Source organism: Bos grunniens, chromosome 15 (assembly GCF_055505025.1).
Source record: "Bos grunniens cultivar Pamir isolate PY7600 chromosome 15, Bosgru_T2T1.0, whole genome shotgun sequence".
NCBI lineage: Eukaryota > Metazoa > Chordata > Mammalia > Artiodactyla > Bovidae > Bos > Bos grunniens.
The window spans coordinates 48,124,862-48,145,792 of NC_141179.1; the positions used below are offsets into that span (position 1 = coordinate 48,124,862).

At 36.3% G+C, this 20,931-nt stretch overlaps 1 protein-coding gene across 1 annotated transcript; it reads right to left on the reverse strand.

The window, feature by feature from the left end:
• Positions 1-5,827: 5,827 nt before the first annotated feature.
• Positions 5,828-6,811, reverse strand: LOC147357937 (olfactory receptor 52N4-like). Its single transcript, XM_086338166.1, has one exon. It carries the CDS (start codon positions 6,809-6,811, stop codon positions 5,828-5,830), a length of 984 nt encoding a protein of 327 aa, XP_086194292.1.
• Positions 6,812-20,931: the final 14,120 nt, after the last annotated feature.

Here is a 20,931-nt window from a genome sequence, read left to right on the forward strand (position 1 = left end):
ATCAAGAGGTTTTTAGTTCCTCCTCACTTCTGCCATAAGGGTGGTGTCATCTGAATATCTGTGGTTATTGATATTTCTCCCAGCAGTCTTGATTCCAGTTTGTGTTTCTTCCAGTCCAGCATTTCTCATGATGTACTCTGCATCTAAGTTAAATAAGCAGGGTGACAATATACAGCCTTGACGTAACTCCTTTTCCTATTTGGAACCAGTCTGTTGTTCCATGTCCAGTTCTAACTGTTGCTTCTTGACCTGCATACAGATTTCTCAAGAGGCAGGTCAGGTGGTCTGGTATTCCCATCTCTTTCAGAATTTTCCACAGTTTATTGTGATCTACACAGTCAAAGGCTTTGGCATAGTCAATAAAGCAGAAATAGATGTTTTTCCAGAACTCTTGCTTTTTCCATGATCCAGTGGATGTTGGCAATTTGATCTCTGGTTCCTCTGCCTTTTCTAAAACCAGCCTGAACATCAGGAAGTTCACAGTTCACATATTGCTGAAGCCTGGCTTGGAGAATTTTGAGCATTACTTTACTAGCATGTGAGATGAGTACAATTGTGCAGTAGTTTGAGCATTCTTTGGCATTGCCTTTCTTTGGGATTGGAATGAAAACTGACTTTTCCAGTCCTGTGGCCACTGCTGAGTTTTCCAAATTTGCTGGCATATTGAGTACAGCACTTTCACAGCATCATCTTTCAGGATTTGATATAGCTCAACTGGAATTCCATCACCTCCACTAGCTTTGTTCGTAGTGATGCTTTCTAAGGTCCACTTGACTTCACATTCCAGGATGTCTGGCTCTAGGTCAGTGATCATACCATCGTGATTATCTGGGTTGTGAAGATCTTTTTTGTACAGTTCTTCCGTGTATTCTTGCCACCTCTTCTTAATATCTTCTGCTTCTCTTAGGTCCATACCATTTTTGTCCTTTATCGAGCCCATCTTTGCATGAAATGTTCCCTTGGTATCTCTGATTTTCTTGAAGAGATCTCTAGTCTTTCCCATTCTGTTGTTTTCCTTTATTTCTTTGCATTGATTGCTGAGGAAGGCTTTCTTATCTCTTGCTATCCTTTGAAACTCTGCATTCAATGCTTATATCTTTCCTTTTCTCCTTTGCTTTTCGCTTCTCTTCTTTTCATAGCTATTTGTAAGGCCTCCCCAGAATTACCATATGATTTAACACTTCCGCTGTGAGATATTGTTTTATTGTTCAGTCGCTCAGTCATGTCTGACTCTTTGCAACACGATGGACTGTAGCATGCCAGGCTTTCCTGTCTTTCACCATCTCCTGGAGCTTGCTCAAACTCATGTCCATTGAGTCAGTGATACCATCCAATCATCTCATCTTCTGTTGTCACCTTCTCCTCCTGCTTGAAAACAAATATTCCCAAAAAATGTATATAAATTTTTATAGCAGAACTTCTCAAAGAGATGCAGTTTGTCTCTCACATTTAACCACTGTCCCCAGCTTCTGTATCTGCTTCTACCCTATGGGATGACTCTTCAGGGCAGGCTGGACCCTTGTGGTTTTTCTGCCTATATGGGGGCACAGATGTGAGTTGTTGTAGAGTGGCTATTGTAGGAAGTCTTGGCTACTTCTGGGGTCCCACTTGGGTAAGTGTCAGCAATGGCCAACACCACCTCACCCAGACTCCGCCCCAGGAATGAGTTGCATCTGCAGCCTGGTCCAATCTTTTCTCTGGTTCTGGCCACCTCAGATTCAGCACCATGTTGCAGCTCAAAATGAGTCAGTCCAGACAGTTCACCAGGCCTGGGACTGGAGAACATGACAAGGCAGTTGCAAAAATCCCAATGGCTGCTAGGACAGACTTTCTGCCCTTCCTGGGGACAAACGTGTAGGCACATGCTTTTCAGGAGCAGAGTCCAGGCTTCTCCAGCCTTTCTACCTATTTCAGTCATTCTCTTATCCAGCCAAGAGGGTTTGTCTCCTCAGCATAGGACCCCAACAAATGACACTGGGAAAACTGGATATTCTCATTTACAAAAAATAAAATTGGACCATTACCTTATTCCATATACAAAAATTACTTTAAAATTAGTTAAATACTGAAACATAAGAACTGAAAAATAAGACATAGGGAACACTCTTCATGATAATTATGTTTGAAAATGGTTTCTTAAATATTACAACAAATAAAATTTAAAAAAAATTACAACAAAAACACAGACAACAAAGCAAAATCTAGAAAAATGGACTATATTAAATCTAAAAACTTGTCTGCAACAAAGAAAACAATAGAGTAAAAAGGAAATCCATGGAATGTGATAAGTTCTGTTATTTGCAAAGCATATATTGATAGGGGATTAATATCAGAATATATGAAGAACACTTTCATCTCAACAAAAAAAGACAATCTAATTTTAAAATTGTTAAAAAAAAAAAACCTTGAAAAACGTTTCTCCAGAGAAGATATACAAATAAACAGCAAGCACACAAAAATATGCTCAACATCATTGATTGTTGTTGTTCAGTCGCCAAGTCACGTCCAACTCTCTGCAACCCCATGTACTGCAGCAGGCCAGGTTTCCCTGTCCTTCAATATCTCCCTGAGTTTTCTCAAACTCATGTCCATTGAGTCAGTGGTGCCATCCAACCATCTCATCTTCTGTCCCTTCCTTCTCCTCTTGCCCTCAATTTTCCCCAGCAACAGAGTCTTTTGGAGTAAATTGGCTCTTTGCATCAGGTGGCCAAAATATTGGAACTTCAGCTTCATTATCAATCCTTCCAATGAATATTTAAGGCTGATTTCCTTTAGAATTGACTGATTTAATCTCCTTTCTGTCCAAGGGACGCTCAAGAGTCTTCCCCAGCACTGGAGTTTGAAAGCATCAGTTCTTGATTAGGAAAATACAAATCCAAACCACAATATGATACCACTTCACACATGGTATAGTGGCCAATATAAAAAACTAACAAACGTAAAATAACTAGTGCTGGTGAAGATGTGGAGAAATTGATACCCTCATGTATTCTTGTTGAAATGTAAAAGGGTGTGGCATCCATGGCAAAAGAAGAGATTTCCTCCAAAAGTTAACAATAGGATTAATATGTAATTCAGTAATCACAGTTCTGGATGTATATCCAAAAGAAGTAAAAACAAGATCTTGAAGAGATATTTGCACAGCAATGTTCATTTCATCACTATTAACATTAGCCAAAAAGTGGAAGCAAGCTAAATGTCAGTAGACCACTGAAAGAATAAATAAAATATGGTATATACATACAATAGGATGTTATTCAATCTTAAAAAAGGAAGAAATCATATCATATGTCACAACATGAATGAACCATGAGGACATTATGCTGTGTGAAAAAAGATAGTCATAAAAAGACACACAAGAATTATACATATATGAGGCATCTATAATGATGAGACTCATAGAAACAGAAAGTAGAATGTTGGTACAAAGAGATGAGAAGAGAAAGAAATGGAAAAACTGCTGTTCACTCTGTAAAGAGTTTCTTCTTTGTAAGAAGAACAAGTACTAGAGTTCTGCTCTACAGCATTGTAAATACATTCAACTCTGCTTAAATGTACCCGTAAAAATGGTTTATATGGTAAATCTTATGTTGTGTGTATTTACTACCCTTAAAATAATTTGTTTAACAACCAAACTGTTAGAAAGGGAAAATAGAATGGTGGTTACCAGAGATGTGGAGAAGGAATAAAAGGGAATAGTTCAATAGGTATATAGTGTTGGTGTTGCAAGATAAAAGAAAGTTCTAGAGATATGTATACAGCAATGTGCATATAGTCAATACTACTGTGTGTGTACGTGTGTGTGTGTGATCAGTTGTGTCCAACTCTTTGCAACCTCATGGACTGTAGCCTGCCAGGCTCATCTATCTATGGAATTTTTCAGGCAAGAATAATGGAGTGGGTTGTCATTTCTTCCTCCAGTGGATTTTCCTGACCTAGGGTTCCAAACCACGTCTTCTGGGTCTGCAAATTTAAAAACCCTTTAAATGATCATTTTTATGTTATCTTTCTTTACCACATAAATATAAAAGAATGGGTTTAAATTTTGTCATCCTTTTCCCTTAACAATTGTATGATAACATGATGGTTATTATTTAACCTGTTAATGTGGTTGATTGTTGAATACTGAAACAATCTTGAATGCTGAGAATAAAATCCACTGGACTAATTATTTAATAATGGTATATAATTTTTGTGCATTTTTGAATTTTATTTGTTGGGTATTTTTTAGGAATTTTTCCATCTAGAGTCATGAGAGATATTGTTTTATAGATTTTGTTGCTGTTGTTCTGTCTTTCTCCAGTTTGGGTATCAGAATAACACTAACTTAATAGAAAGAATTGTGAAGTATTCCCTTCTTTTCTATTTTCTAGAAGATATTGCATAGAATTGGTGTTAATACTTCAAGAATTCTCCAATGAAAATACAAGGCTCTGGAGATTACTTTTTTAATAAAAATTCAATGGCATTAATGGTAACAGAGCTATTGAAATTGTATTTTTCATATTGAGTATATTTTGGTGTGTTTTCTGAGCAATTGTCAAGATTTTGTGTAGTGTAGTATTTCCACGTTACCCTTTCATTTTTTCAGAGTCCAACATGATATTCTGTTTCATTCCTGGCATTGTGTATTTGTTTCTTCTCTTTTTCTCCCTATTAATATTGATAGAAGTTAGTCAGTTTAATAGTCAAGTTAGTTAATGATATTTTCAAGTAGCAAACTATATGCTTCATTGATTTTAACTTTATTTTTCTGATTTTAATTTCATTATCTTCTCCTCTTTATCATTCCCTTTCTTCTACTAATGAAATAGTAGTCATTGTAGGAGTTATCAGTTCAGTTCAGTTCAGTTGCTCAGTCATGTCCAACTCTTTGCAACCCCATGGACTGCAATACACCTAGCTTCCCTGTCCATCACCAACTCCTGGAGCTTACTATCATTCTTTTTCTAGATTTGGAATATTGCTTGGATATTTTTTCTCTTTTCTAATGTATGTATTGAGTGCTCTAAGTTACCCTTTCAACAATACTTCAGTGTGTTCCAGAAATTATGATACATTGAATTCTATTTTTAGTCAATGTATTTTTTTAATTTTCCTTTAGACTTCCTCTCTGACTCATGGATTATTTACAAGTGTCTTGCTTACTTTCCAAATGTTTGTAGGTTTTCCTGTCCTTTTAAAATTTTTTATTTATTGTCAGATTCTGTTGTAGTTGGAAAATACACAGTATATGCTTTGGATCTTTTTGAAATATTTAGGTTTTTTTTATGGCTCAGGATAATTCTTGTTATAGGTATATGTTTCATGTACACATTAAAAAAAGAATGCGTATTCTAGTATTGTTGGGGAAATTGTTTTATAAAGATCTATTAGATACTGTTGATTGAACTTCTGTTGGGTTTTATATTCTTGTTGGTTTTCTGTATAGTTGTTCTATCCATTGTTGAGAGAGGTATGTTAAGGTTTCCAACTGAAATTTTCAATCACTATTTGAAAAGAAGACCAGTATCTATGGCAGATATCTGTTCCTTATTCATTTTTTAATAATTATTCTGATTTCCACTACGTTTTTTTTTTTTTTTTCCATTGTAACTTGGGCTAATGTGGAGACTAGTCTTTCACAGAGGTGAGGAGATAAAAAATTCGTAAGACAGTGTGTGTGCGCATGGGGCAGGGGTGTGTCAAGGCTTTGGGCATTCTGAAAACATTGCCTCAATCAGCACCTTCACTTGTTGTGACCCAAATGTTACATTTAAAAAGATAGTTTTAGATCCTGACCAAACATCCAACAGAAGTATCACTTTGTTTCTTTCCCTTTGGCCTTTCATCTTTTCCCTGAAAGATATGGGATATAGGATTTTGTATTCTTAGAGCCTGAAAGGATCCTTAGGACACAATCTCGTATCTGCTTGGTTTTCACCCCGTAGACAATAGGGTTCATAGTGGGAGGTAGGAGCAGGTAAATATTGGCCACAATGATGTGACACGATGAAGGAATTGTATGGCTTCCAAAGCGATCAAAAAAGAAACAGAAGAAGGCTGGGCTGTAGGAGAAAACTATAGCACAGATGTGGGCAGTGCAGGTGCTGAAGGCCTTCCGCCGAGCTTCTGTTGATGATAGACTGACCACTGCCCGGAGGATCATGGTGTAGGAAATGGCGATGCACAGAATGTCAAAGCCTCCAATTAGGAAGGCAGCCATCAGACCATAGATAACATTGATCTTGATATTTCCACAAGATAGCTTGGCCACAGATAGCTGGTCACAGTAGGTATGGTGTATTAGGTTGCCTCTGCAGTAGGGTAGTTGCTTGGTGAAGAAAACCAAGGGAATGATAAGAAATACTGCTCTCAGGAAAGTGGCAACCCCAACTCTTGCAATGACAGGATTGGTGAGGATAGTTGAATAGCGCAGGGGGTAGCAGATGGCCACATAGCAGTCCAGGGCCATAAGCATGAGCACGCCAGATTCCATCCCTGTGAAGGTGTGAATAAAGAACATCTGGACCAAACATTCTTCAAAGCTGATTTCCTTGAGTTGAAACCAGAAGATGCAAAGAGCTTTAGGGGTGGTACTAGAGCACATGACAAGGTCAGTTAGGGAAAGCATGGCCAAGAAGTAATACATGGGTCTGTGTAGTGAGTCCTCATAGCGAATGAGGTAGAGGAGTCCACAGTTCCCTACCATAGCTACAACATACATGGAGCAGAATGGGAAGGAAATCCACATGTGCATGTCCTCCAGTCCTGGGATCCCATTAAGAATAAAACAGGATGGTGTCACATCTGTTTGGTTCAGCATTATCATGATCAGGCTGGTATAGTCACTAAGAAGCTTATATGGTTTCACTTTTATTTTTTGTTTTGCTTTGCTTTTTGACCCTCCTAGATTTGGAAAAAAGAAAAAGAAATCTCAGTTGCGGTTCCTCTATCTGTCTGTGTTAAGTTTGCATTTTAAATCAAAGAATCAAACATTTTAATGCCAGGAAATATTTATTTACACATAGCTTAAGCCAGGTATATAGTTTTTGTTAATTTTTAAATGATCAATTCATTCAACAAATATATATGTATCACCTATTATATGCCAGGCACTATCACATATATTGCAATAACATTATTTTAAACAAAATAAAAAATTCCTATAATTGATAAATAAGAATCTCAAAATAGATAAATCTTCATAAAATTTTAATTAATTGGTTGCAGTCTTTCTAATTAATTTTTTGTTTAATCCTACATAAATGTTAATTATTGTACACATCTCCTTTTGGGTGTTTTCTTAAAGAAAATCTCATTAATTATTTATCAGTGACACAATAGATGTGTTTAGGATGCATTTAATATTGCTCTTATTTCTAACAGAGTTCATATATATGCTTACTGTAAACCAAGCACAGTTCTAGGATTTTATAAAAATTAACTCATTTAGTCTTCACTACAAGCTCAGAAAGTAATCTTTTATTAATCTGTACTTTGCTGCTGTTGTTGTTCAGACTCTAAGTCGTGTCGCTTTGTGACCCAATGAACTGCAGCACGCCAGGCTTCCCTGTCTTTCACTAAACCCTGAGTTTGATCAAAATCACATCCACTGAGTTGATGATACCATCCAATCATCTCATTCTCTGTCAACCCCTTCTCCTCCTGCCCTCAATCTTTCCTAGCATCAGGGTCTTTCCCAATGAGTGGGCTCTTTGCATCAGGTGGTCAAAGTTTTGGAGCTTCAACTTCAGCATCAGTCCTTCCTATGAATATTCAGGGTTGATTTCCTTTACGATTGACTGGCTTGATCCCCTTGCTGTCCAAGGGACACTCAAGAGTCTTCTCCAGCACCAGAATTCAAAAGCATCAGTTCTTTGGCTCTTAGTCTTTTTAATGGTCTGCACTTTATAAATGAGTAAATGGAAACCCTTGGTAGAAATTTTCTTCATACATAAATGTCATAGGTTTTTCCAAATTCTAGCCTCAGGTATAGATATTAAGAAGATTTTGATCCTTTTGACACTACCTCTCCTTCCTTTGTTTTTCTTCATTTATTTGCTTTCTGGCTTTGAAATAGTTAAGAAAATTTTATAGTGTCTGTGCTTTCAAGTTTAATGCTGATAATGGTGATGATAGATGAATAAAGGGAATATTTCATGCAAAGATGAGCAGAATAAAGGACAGAAATGGTATGGACCTAACAGAAGCAGAAGATATTAAGAACAGTTGGCAAGAATACAGAAGAATTATACAAAAGAGATCTTCCTGACCCAGATAACCACGATGGTGTGATCTCTCAACTAGAGCCAGACATCCTGGAATGCAAAGTCAAGGGGGCCTTAGAAAGCATCACTATGAACAAAGCTAGTGGAGGTTATGGAATTTCAGTTGAGCTATTTCAAATTCTAAAAGATGATGCTATTAAATTATGGCACTCAATATGCCAGCAAATTTGAAAAATGCAGCAGTGGCCACAGGACTGGAAAAGGTCAGTTTTCTTTCCAATCCCAAAGAAAGTCAATGCCAAAGAATGCTCAAACTACTGCACAGTTGCACTTATCTCACACACTAGCAAATTTATACTCAAAATTTTCCAAGCCAGGCTTCAGCAATACATGAACTGTGAACTTCCAGATGTTCAAGGTGGATTTAGAAAAAGCAGAGGAACCAGAAATCAAATTGCCAACATCCGTTGTATCATCGAAAAAGTAAGAGAGTTCCAGAAAAACATCTACTTTTGCTTTATTGACTATGCCTAAGCCTTTGACGGTGTGAATCACAACAAACTGTGAAAGAGATGGGAATACAAGACTACCTGAACTACCTCCTGAGAAACCTGTATGCAGATCAGGAAGCAACAGTTAGAACTGGATGTGAAACAACAGACTGGTTCCAAATTGGGAAAAAGTACGTCAAGGCTGTATATTGTCACCCTGCTTATTTAACTTCGATGCAGAGTACATCATGCAAAATGCCAGGCTGGAAGAAGCACAAGCTGGAATCAAGATTGCCAGGAGAAATATCAATCACTTCAGATATGCAGATTACACCACCCTTATGGCAGAAAGCGAGGAAGAACTAAAGAGCCTCTTGATGAAAGTGAAAGTGGGGAGTGAAAAAGTTGGCTTAAAGCTCAACATTCAGAAAACGAAGATCATGGCAATTGGTCCCATCACTTCATGGCAAATAGATGGTGAAACAGATGAAACAGTGGCAGACTTTATTTTGGGGGGGGGTCCAAAATCACTTCAAATGGTGACTGCAGCCATGAAATTAAAAAAGATGCTTGCTCCTTGGAAGAAAAGCTATGACCAACCCAGACAGCAGATTAAAAAGCAAAGACATTACTTTACTGACAAAGGTCCATCTAGTCAAAGCTATGGTTTTTCCAGTAGTCATGTATGGATGTGAGAGTTGGACTATAAAGAAAGCTGAGCACCAAAGAGTTGATGTTTCTGAACTGTGGTGTTGGAGAAGACTCTTGAGAGTCCCTTAGACTTCAAGGAGATCCAACCAGTCCATCCTAAAGGAAATGAATCCTGAATATTTATTGGAGGGACTGATGCTGAAGCTGAAACTCCAATACTTTGGCCACCTGATGGGAAGAACTGACTCATTTGAAAAGATCCTGATGCTGGAAAGATTGAAGGTGGGAGGAGAAGGGGATGACAGAGGATGAGATGGTTGGATGGCATCATCAACTCAATGGACATGAGTTTGAGTAGGCTCCAGGAGTTGGTCCTGGATAGGGAATCCTGGAATGCTGTAATCCATGGGGTCCTAAAGGGTCAGACATGACTGAGCTACTGAACTGAACTGACTGATATCTTGTTTTGTGAAGTCATTTACTGGGCATTGTGAATCTGGAAATCTATGGCCATGAGCTTTCATTTTGGAAATTTTCTTCTATTAACTTTTGATCATTTCTTCCCGTCCATGGTCCTTGTTATTTTACTACAATTACTTTTTGCCAGATATTGAATCTTCTGGGCTTTTTCTTCTTTTTGTGTTTAAAAATTTTCTCATCTTGAATCAATTCATTTTTTTGATTCATTTTCTAGAAAATTCAACTATGTTTTCCTAAATCACACTAACACTACACCCCTGTGTAGCGCTGTTGTTGATGGATTTTACAAGATCTTACTTTCTCTGAATTTTGTGACTCTGAGAACAATATTTTTATATATACTTAATACACATATGTTATATATGTGTATATTATATATATATATGCTTCAAATGTATTATTTCAATAATGCCTGTCTCAATTTTTATTTTTATTTTTTAAATTTTATTTTATTTTTAAACTTTACAATATTGTGTTAGTTTTGCCAAATATCGAAATGAATCCAATTTTTATTTTTAAAGATTTTTTGCCTTTCATTTGAAAGTGTTACTGAAATATATGATAACCATTGACTATTAATTTATGCTTAAGAAAGAGGTTATAGAAAGTTTCTGATTCTAAATACCAGTGATTGGTGAGTCTCATCAACTGGTAGCATTTATTTTGAGTCCTCAGGTTGGAACCTCTGCTTCATTGAAGACAGTTATCAGGTTCATAGCTTTTTTCCTGAGGAGCTTTCATGTTTTGCTGAAAAAAATCCAGTAATCTACATCCTGGAGGGTTACATAACAGGCTGCCAGTGATCTTAGAGTGACATAGTGGAAAGACTGAGGATCTTACACTTAAATGTGAATATGAGATTCAACCTTCCCATATTTAATGATGCTTCATTCTTGACCTTTGTCACACCTGAAATATATGCATTTATATTACCTGTTAAACTTTCTTCCCAGAATAAACTTCCAGTCACCATAAAATAAAAGTACCATTGTTTAAAATGGTAGATGTATTAGAGCTATCAGATTGTTCCTTAGTCAGTTTTTCTACCTACATTTTGGTTGTATCTTCATGTATTTATACTGAGGATGGCAGGTTAAACCACTGCAAAAGGAAAGTTTTTGGAAATAGTAAAGCAATATAGGATAATCATGTTTCTTAAAGCACTCTTTAAATTACTCTTCCTATGCCATTGTGAAAACCTTCAGTTCAATTCAGTCTCTCAGTTGTGTCCCAATCTTTGCAACCCCGAGGAGGACTGCAGCACGCCAGGCCTCCCTGTCCATTGCCAACTCCTGGAGTTTACTCAAACATGAAAACCTTACACTAATATAAGAGCACATAGAAATGAAAACTAAGTGAACTTAGAGTTACATCAAGAAAACTTTCTAGGAGAAATGGACAATTTATCTCAGACCTGAAGCAAGCTTATATTTCTGGCAGACCAAACAGGTAGAGCAATATTTTCTCTTTGCTTTTGCTTTTTCCTATTCAAATCATACTGACATTTTTAGCTTTGTGAATTTACAGTCTTCTCTCCTTTTTTCTAATCCCCCATCCTTTCCAAAATAACCTCTATATTACATTTTTCACGAAAATTCAACTCTTGGACAGGTTAGAGTGCCAATCTCTAAAGCTTCTTAATATAATAGCAAAATACTTGGCTTATAGTCACAGAATAAATTTGTAGATGAAATAATTTTTTCCACTAGCTTAATATCATGATATTATAAAATCTTATTATATTTTTGAATCATACACAATATAATAAAATCCTTAATACTAAGATTTTACTTCATACCTGCATTGTATAGCAAGACACTTAGTACATATTAGATGTCAATAAATATTTTTCTTTTTTTTTTTTTTTTTTAAATTTGGAGCGAGGACGGCGCTCGGTCCTCCACCCGCCGCCGCCGCCGCCTTCTTCTCCGCCTCCGACTCCTCCCCCGCCCAACGCCTAGATGTCAATAAATATTTTTTAATGAATTAACAGATTATGAATTATACTTTCATACTTGAGTTTAAACATTGTTAAACTAAATGCTGTAGTCGAAACATTATTATTTGGAAGATATAAAGCAACCACCAGAAGAAACAAAATATAATATGTATCTAATGTGAGTAAGGTCGATCAGTCGTGTCCGACTCTTTGTGATCCCATGGACTGTAGTCTATCAGGCTTCTCTGTCCATGGGATTTTCCAGACAAGAGTACTGGAGTGGGTTGCCATTTCCTTCTCCAATATGTATCTAATAAATCACCAGAAATTGTACATGCCCAAAAAATACATAATAAGGTGGAGAAAACAAAAGAAATCTCAAGAAAGCAAGAAAAATAATGTGATAGACAAAGTAAACATATTTGTTTGCAAATAGGATCAATTGTTTAAACTAAAGCTTTATTTTTTAAGATATATATATTAAAAAAGAGGTATGTCAGAAAGAAAATCACGCTGAAAGTATGCACAAAAGTTTTATGGGAAATAGAAAACACCAAAATAATATAAACACATCAAGAAATTTGGGAGGAAATACTGATTTCAGGCAATGCCAAAATGTAAGCAAGAAAATGTTGGATTAAGAGCACTTTTGAGAAAAATAGACAAAGGCTTGATATGCAGCAGTTAATGTATCAAACTGTTCCCTCTTGAGATACTAAAATAAATTCTCCTGCTCAGTTTGTTGAGCCACAGGTGAAGTTTCAAAATTGGGCATCATTTAAATCATGTCACAGCTTATTAGCTGATCCTCCATTTCTTATTTTAGTGCCACTGATGTTGCTTTAAATTATTAAGACCAAGAGTAGCAAAAGCTTTACACGTCACACTTTGGAAATAAAGAATACTGTGGATTTACAATGTAAGAGTTGTGTTTCCATGAATACCAAAATTGCAATCAACTTTCTTTCTGTCAGGCTTGTAAAAGTACATTTTATGTTTGAATACGACATTATATTTTTCAGATTACTTTCACAGATGTTACTAAAAGAAATAAGAATGCTATAAAATCATAGGTATGTATATATGTCCATATGTTTATGCATATATATAATAAGCATTGAAATAAATTAGACACTGAAATTTGTTTTTGATAAACATGTAGCTGCTGCTGCTGCTGCTAAGCCACTTCAGTCGTGTCCAACTCTGTGCGACCCCATAGACGGCAGCCCACCAGGGTCCCCCATCCCTGGGATTCTCCAGGCAAGAACACTGGAGTGGGTTGCCATTTCCTTCTCCAATGCATGAAAGTGAAAAGTGAAAGTGAAGTCGCTCAGTCATGTCCGACTCTTAGAGACCCCATGGACTGTGGTCCACCAGTCACCTCCGTCCATGGGATTTTCCAGTGCTGGAGTGAGGTGCCATTGCTAGTGTGTACTAAATTGCTATAAATTGTTGGAAAAATAGTATCAACATTCATTTCTGTTTCTTAACACATTTGAACAGTAGAGACATCAGGAAAAGTATAAATATTCATAACTGAAAAATAAACAGTATATTACTGATGCTGTATTCTGAAGAATATTTTTCCTAAATATTAGGTAAATATCCCGTTTTAACTTTTGTGTGTTCTTTATAAAGATATGTGTTTTTAATTACTAAAAACTTTCTTGTTACAATTAAAAATTGAATCCTGTCTTCAATACATTTGCAACACTGTCAGATTCATACTTATATCAAAGTAATATAATATTAGCCACAAACTAAATAAGACATTTTCCAAAACAAATATTAAATTATTTCAAGCATCATAATTTATTTTTCCTCACAAGGAAAATTAACTAATATTACGCTGTGAATGTAGACAGATTATTGATAGTAACTTAGCACATGAATACCTGTTGTTTCTTCTCTATCCCAAACCCTGTAGACAGTTAGATTGCTTTCTCACTAGCTAGTCCTCAATCTTTAAAACTCTTGTTTTCTCTCCCTATGACAGTGGACTCTTCCAGGCAAATGTTGTTATCTAAAATGGTTGAAATATAGTCATAACTAGGTCTTTCTAAAAATGAACCAAGAAAAATTAGATGTTCATTTGAGAACGAGGGGAGAGAAGATAAAAAGCTAGACTGTTCTGACCATGACTGAGTAATACTCTCAACCTATTTCCCTATTTCTTCTTGTTGTGAGGATGATTTATACCTGATTTCTAGTGCAACTGAACAAATCATTCCTATAGATTAGCTATTCATAAACATGATGGAAATTTACATTGAAGTGCAATCTGAGAATTGGAAAAATAAACATTTTCCAACCTCCCAACTTTCAATGTAATTCTGCCTTCAAATATTGTTATCTGCATTTCTAAAAGTATCATAAACCATTTATATGCATTCAAAACTCTCTCCACTTTATCTTATTATCCTAATAATATCCTATCACTACTCCCACTGTTTATTTCCTTAAATACCTTAGCTCTGGATAGCAGAACAGTGAACTGAATATGAACTAGTCCAGGTGTTCAGAATCCTGGTTAAAAAATATCATGACTGTACAATATATGTACATGCATAGTCTTCAACTTCTAAATCCCTTGATATCTATACTATTGAACTGGGCGTTTAAGAAAAATATGTGTTATATGTCTCAAGGGGATATTTCAGAACATTGAAGGCACAGATGCTTGTATAGCAATCAAGCTAACCTAATGGGAGGAGGAAAAGAGTAAAAGTTTTCCACTCTTCTAGCTACACGATAATAAATAAAGGATTTATTCCATAGATTTGTATCTATGCATGTGTTTATGTATAAGAATGTATTCAATGGAGAGGAATTACAATGAACATAAATCAGTTTTAGTAAAAGTGAATGATTTCAGTATTGTTTCTTTCCCTGGAAGTCATTCTAAGACACAGATCGAAAGCTCTTCAATACAGAATGTTTCAACTACTCACATATTCATTAATTTATTCTTTTATTTGTTTTATTTTGTCATGTCTAAACCATGATGAGCATCTAGTACTCCCCAAATCATACTGGGAACTCTGCAAGAATCAGAGAACATGCACCCTAATTTTCAAGAAGTTTACTTTCAACTGAATTTGTTGTCCAGTTGCTAAGTCATGTCTGATTCTCTGTGACCTCATGGACTACAGTATACCAGGCTTCCCTGTCGTTCATCATCTCTCAGAGTTTGCTCAAACTCACGTCCATTGAGTTGGTGATACTGAAAGTGATGAATATTATGGCTTTCTAAAATGACATCAAAAGTTCTGGCTTGTTATGCATATGTGTTAGGTTAGGAATAATTAAGTATAAAAATGATGATGATTTTGGACTCTGTGGGAGAGGGAGAGGGTGAGATGATTGGGAGAATGGCATTGAAATATGTATAATATTATATATGAAATGAGTCGCCAGTCCAGGTTCGATGCACGATGCTGGATGCTTGGGGCTGGTGCACTGGGATGACCCGGAGGGATGGTATGGGGAGGGAGGGGGGAAGAGGGTTCGGGATGGGGAACACATGTATGCCTGTGGTGGATTCATTTAGATATATGGCAGAACCAATACAATATTGTAAAGTTTAAAAATAAAATAATATTTTAAAAAAATGATGATTAAGATTGTAGCAATAATAAAATACAATTGATTCTAGATTTACATTCCTTCAATTAGATAATAAAGGTAATATCCATATATTTTGATTAATATGTAAAAATAAAATGACTTTGGAAGTAGATTAAAAACACCATTAAATGCTGTAAAGTGAAGGTAACATATTACTCTTCTGATAAATATTTCTCTATGAAACTTCTTAATATACATTAGTCTGTGTTTTTAACAAAAACTTGGCTGACAGCTTATGACATATAAACACTGCTATTTTCTTGGGCAACTAAGATTTTTTTATACAAGAAATGATAATATTAAATATACATAGAAAAAATATTTTGCTCAATGTTTTTACTTTTATTTTTTGAGATGAAACACATAAAATGAATTATTTTGATAATTTGAAAATGGACAATTCAGCATTTGTTAGTACATTCACAATGATGTGTAACCGCTACCTCTCTACCTAATTGTAGAATATTTCCATTACATTAAAAGCAAGGCCTATACTCTTTAAGCATCATTTTCTATTGCCTCTTCCCTTCAGAATAGGACAAACACTAATAGGCATTCATTTCTATGACTTTTATTCTAGCCATTTCATGTACATGGAATGACAAAATATGAACTATTTTTATCTGACTTTTTTCACTTAGGATGTTTCAAAATTCATATTTTGCATGTGTTAATTCCTTTCATTGCGGTGTTTCATTTTATGTGTCAAAATGATTGCCATGGTGTGCCTAGATTAAACGTTACTTCTGGGTGTGTTTGGAGATTGCACTAAGTGGTTAGCTAAGCTGCCTCATAGTATCTCTGCCTCTGCATCCATTTGTTTGGTTGTGGTGTCCTCACAGTAACACTACATCCCCATGTGGTTACATGCCCTAGATAACTGCTCACCAAGTCAAAAACAATTGTAAGTTCCTATTGTGATTTTTCCAAAAGCCCTGTGACCAAATCTCTCCCACTTCTCAGGACCTGCCACTGTTCACCCTTAGATAAGACCCCTGTAGAGCTACAAAACTTATTCTTTATGGTAAAAATTGACTGATATATGCATCTGCATATTATTTTGGAAAGAATTGATATCTTCACATTCATGAGCACTGTATATTTTTTCATTTAAATATTTATAATTTATTTCATCAGTACCACATAGTTCTTTATATATTATAGTATATATATTATTATATGATAGCAATCATTGCAGATGGTGATTGCAGCTATTAAATTAAAAGACACTTGCTCCTTGGAAGAAAAGCTATGACAAATCTAGTCCACTTAGTCCACCAGGCTCCTCTGTCCATGGGATTCTCCAGGCAAGAATACTGGAGTGGGTTGCCATTTCCTTCTCCAGGGGATCTTCCTGACCCAGGAATTGAACCAGGGTTTCCTGCATGCCAAAGTAGATAGCATATTAAAAATCAGAGACATTACTTTGCCAACAAAGGTCTGTCTAGTCAAGGCTATGGTTTTTCCAGTAGTCATGTATGGATGTGAGAGTTGGACTGTGAAGAAAGCTGAGTGCCGAAGAATTGATGCTTTTGAACCGTGGTGTTGGAGAAGACTCTTGAGAGTCCCTTGGATTGCAAGGAGATCCAACCAGTCCATTCTGAAGGAGATCAGTCCTGGGTGTTCTTTGGAAGGAATGATGCTAGAGCTGAAACTCCAGTACTTTGGCCACCTAATGCAAAGAGTTGATTCACTGGAAAAGACTCTGATGCTGGGAGGGATTGGGGTCAGGAAGAGAAGGGGATGACAGAGGATGAGATGGCTGGATGGCATCACGGACTCAATGGACATGAGTTTGAATGGACAGGGAGGCCTGGTGTGCTGCAATTCACGGGGTCACAAAGAGTTGGACACAACTGAGCGACTAAACTGAACTGAACTCCTGCATTGCAGGCAGATTCTTTACCAACTGAGCCACCAGGGAAGCCCATGACAAACCTAAACAGCATATTAAAAGCAAAAAAACATAGACAACACATTGCCAACAAAGGTCCATAGAGTCAAAGCTATAGTTTTTCCAGTAGTCATGTACAGATGTGAGAGTTGGAGCATAAAGAAAGTTGAGCACCAAAGAATTGATGCTTTCGAACTGTGGTGCTGGAGAAGACTCTTGAGAGTTCCTTGTACAGATCAAACTAGTCAATCCTAAAGGAAATCAATCCTGAATATTCACTGGAAGGATTGATTCTGAAGCTGAAGCTCCAGTACTTTGACCACCTGATGAGAAGAGCTGACTCATTGGTAAAGACAGCTGATGCTAGGAAAGATTGAAGGCAGGAGGAGAAGGGGATGACAGGGGATGAGATGGTTGGATGGCATCATCACTTCAATGGACATGAATTTGAGCAAACTCCAGGAAATGCCGAAGGACAGGAAAGCCTGGCATGCTGCAATCCATGGGGTCTTAAAGAGTGAGTCATGACTTAGTGACTGAAAAACAACATATGATCATAACATATAAGCATAACCACCATTCTACTTTCAGATTCTATGGGAAGTACATTAGGTACTTCATATAGTGGAATCATGGTTTTCCTGGTGGCTCAGATGGTAAAGAATCTGCCTACAACACAGGAGACCTGGGTTCGACTCCTGGGTCAATATATCCCCCGGAGAAAGGAAGATTCCCTGGAGAAGAAAATGGCTACCCACTCCAGTATTCCTGCCTGGAGAATTCCATGGATAGAGGAGCCTGGTGGGCTACAATCTATGGAGTCACAAAGAGTTAGTTACAACTAACAAGGGCTTCCCTAGTGATTCAGATGGTAAAGAAATGGCCTGAAATACAGGAGACATGGGTTCAATCCCTGGGTTGAGAAGATCCCTTGGAGAAGGGAATAAATACCCACTCCAGTATTCTGGCCTGGAGAATTCTATGGACAGAGGAGCCTGGCAGGCTATAGTTCATGGGGTTGCAACGAGTTGGACATAACTGAGGTACTAACTCATTTTTTAACATAGTAGAATCATATTTGTCCTTCTGTGACTGGCTTGCATTTATGCCTGATTATTTCATCATGTATATAAACTACATTGTTTGTTTGTGTTTTTGTTTGTTTGTATTTAAATTTTTATTTAAGTATAGTTGGTTTACTTAATGTTGGTTTACTTAATGTTTACTTAATGTTGTACTAGTTTCAAGTGTACAGGAAAGTGAATCAGTTATATATATGTGTGTGTGTATGTGTGTGTATATATATATATATGTATGTATACATGTGTGTGTGTATGTATGTATATATATAGGCTTCCCCTGGGGCTCAGCTGGTAAAGAATCTGCCTGCAAAGCAGGAAACCTGGGTTGGGAGGATCCCCTGGAAAAGGAAAAGGCTACCTACTCCAGTCTGACCTGGAGAATTACATGGACTGTATAGTCCATGGGGCCACAAACAGTCAGACATGACTGAGTTAATTTCACTTTCATATATTTATATTTATATATATGTGTGTGTGTGTGTGTGAATTCTTTTTCAGATTCTTTTCCCATGTAGATTTTTTATAGAATATTGAGTATAATCATGAGTAGAGTTCCCTGTGCTATACATAAGTCCTTGGTAGTTATCTATTTTATGCATACTGAAATGAAGTCGCTCAGTCTTGTCCAACTCTTTGCAACCCTATGGACTGTGTAGCCCACCAGGCTCCTCCATCCATGCAATTTTCCAGGCAAGAATACTGGAGTGGGTTGCCATTTCCTTCTCCAGGGGATCTTCCCGACCCAGGGATTGAACCTGGGTCTCCCACATTGCAGGCAAACACTTTACCATCTGAACCACCAGGGAAGCCCATTTTATATACATAGCAGTGTGTATATGTTAATTCCAATCTCCTAATTTATCACTTCCCCCTATATTTCCCCTTTGGTAACCAGAAGTTTGGTTTTGAGATACGTGAGTCTGTTTTTATTTTGTAAATAAGTTCATTTGTACAGTTTTTATTAGATTCCACATGCAAGTGATATCATATGATATTTTACTTTCTCAGTCTGACTTACATAACTTAGCATGATAGTCTCTAAGACCATGCATATTGCCACAAATGGCATTTTGTTCTTTTCTTTATGGCTGAGGCATTTCATATAGTGAAATCATATTTGCCCTTCTGACTATCTTTTTTCACTTAACATAATTTTTTAAGGTCTGTCTATGATGCAATCTCTGACAGGATGTCTTCTTTTCATGTATACAAACCATATTTCCTTACTTAGGCATACATCCATGTACATTTAGCTTTTTATTCACATCTTAGATACTGTGAATATTCAGTGATGAACATGAAAGTGTATATATCCCACTGAGATCCTATTGTCAGTTTTGGGGGGTAAATAACCAGAACTGGGATTGTTCTACCATTCAATAACTCTATTTTTAATTTTTTGAGGAACCTACTCTTTCCATAGTGGCTACACAATTTTATATTCTCACAGATGAGTTTACAAGAGTTCCAATTTCTTGACATCCTCACTAACAAATGTTTGCTAATTTTTATGATTGCCATCCTAACAGGATGTGAAAAGATATCTCATTGTGATTTTGATCTGTCTTTTCTGATAATTAGTGACATTGAGCAATTTCTTATATATCTGTTGACCATTTTTATGTCTTCCTTCCCAGGAGTGAAGAAAATCATAACATATATTGTGCATTTGTAGTTTTAAAATGGCAGTTTTTAAAATTAATTTATTTATTTTAATTGGAGTCTAATTGCTTTACAATACTGTAGTGGTTTTCACCATACCTCAACATGAATCAGGGTGTACAGGGTGTGGTGTTTCAAGATACTGGAAATGCAGAATTGCATTCTTTATTCCTGAGAGGTAGCATTAGATGAACCCATAAGGAACTTTATTTGTTATTGTGGAAGTCCTTAGTGAGGTTGACAGAAGCAATTTCAGTTAATGGAAGGGATGACAGAAAGAAAAGCTAGGGAAAGAGTGATTTCAAGTTGAGGGGGAAAAATGGAGAGAATGTTGAAAACTCGTTTTAGAAGTTTTGAGGTCAAGGCGAACAGAGAAATGAGATGATACAGGGAGTATAATTGCAGTTTAGGGGGGTAGAGTTGTTCTGTAGGATTTTACAAGATAGTAAAGAAAAACAATTAAATAATTTAATGCAATTTTGTGTGTGTGGTTAACTGAATTGGGGAGAGTCAATGTATGCTTTTTTTAGTTGAAAAGAGAGATAAAAGTAAAAATTCAGTTTTCTCTAAAATTCTTATATATAGTTGACTAAGTTCTGAAGAAACTAATAAAAAGTACCATTTCCTTTAGTCCCTCACTTGCTTATTAATTTGGAATAATCTTAATGATTAGTCCCTCACTTGTTTATCAGAATTTTAATTATCTGAAAGATTTCATTTATTAGTTTAACAATTGGAGATAAGATGAAAAAAAGTCAATTTTGATCCAATCTCATGCCATACTTATAAAAATAAGTTATGCTCTTTTTGTAGATTTGCTTGACACTTATCTACCTCACCTTCCAGATTGTATGCTTTCAGATACACTTTCAAAGGAAAATGAACACCAGATTAG

What these genes read in the sequence shown, in the direction of transcription:
- LOC147357937 (XM_086338166.1), bottom strand. Translation starts at nt 6,811, where the DNA reads ATGATAATGCTGAACCAAACAGATGTGACACCATCCTGTTTTATTCTT.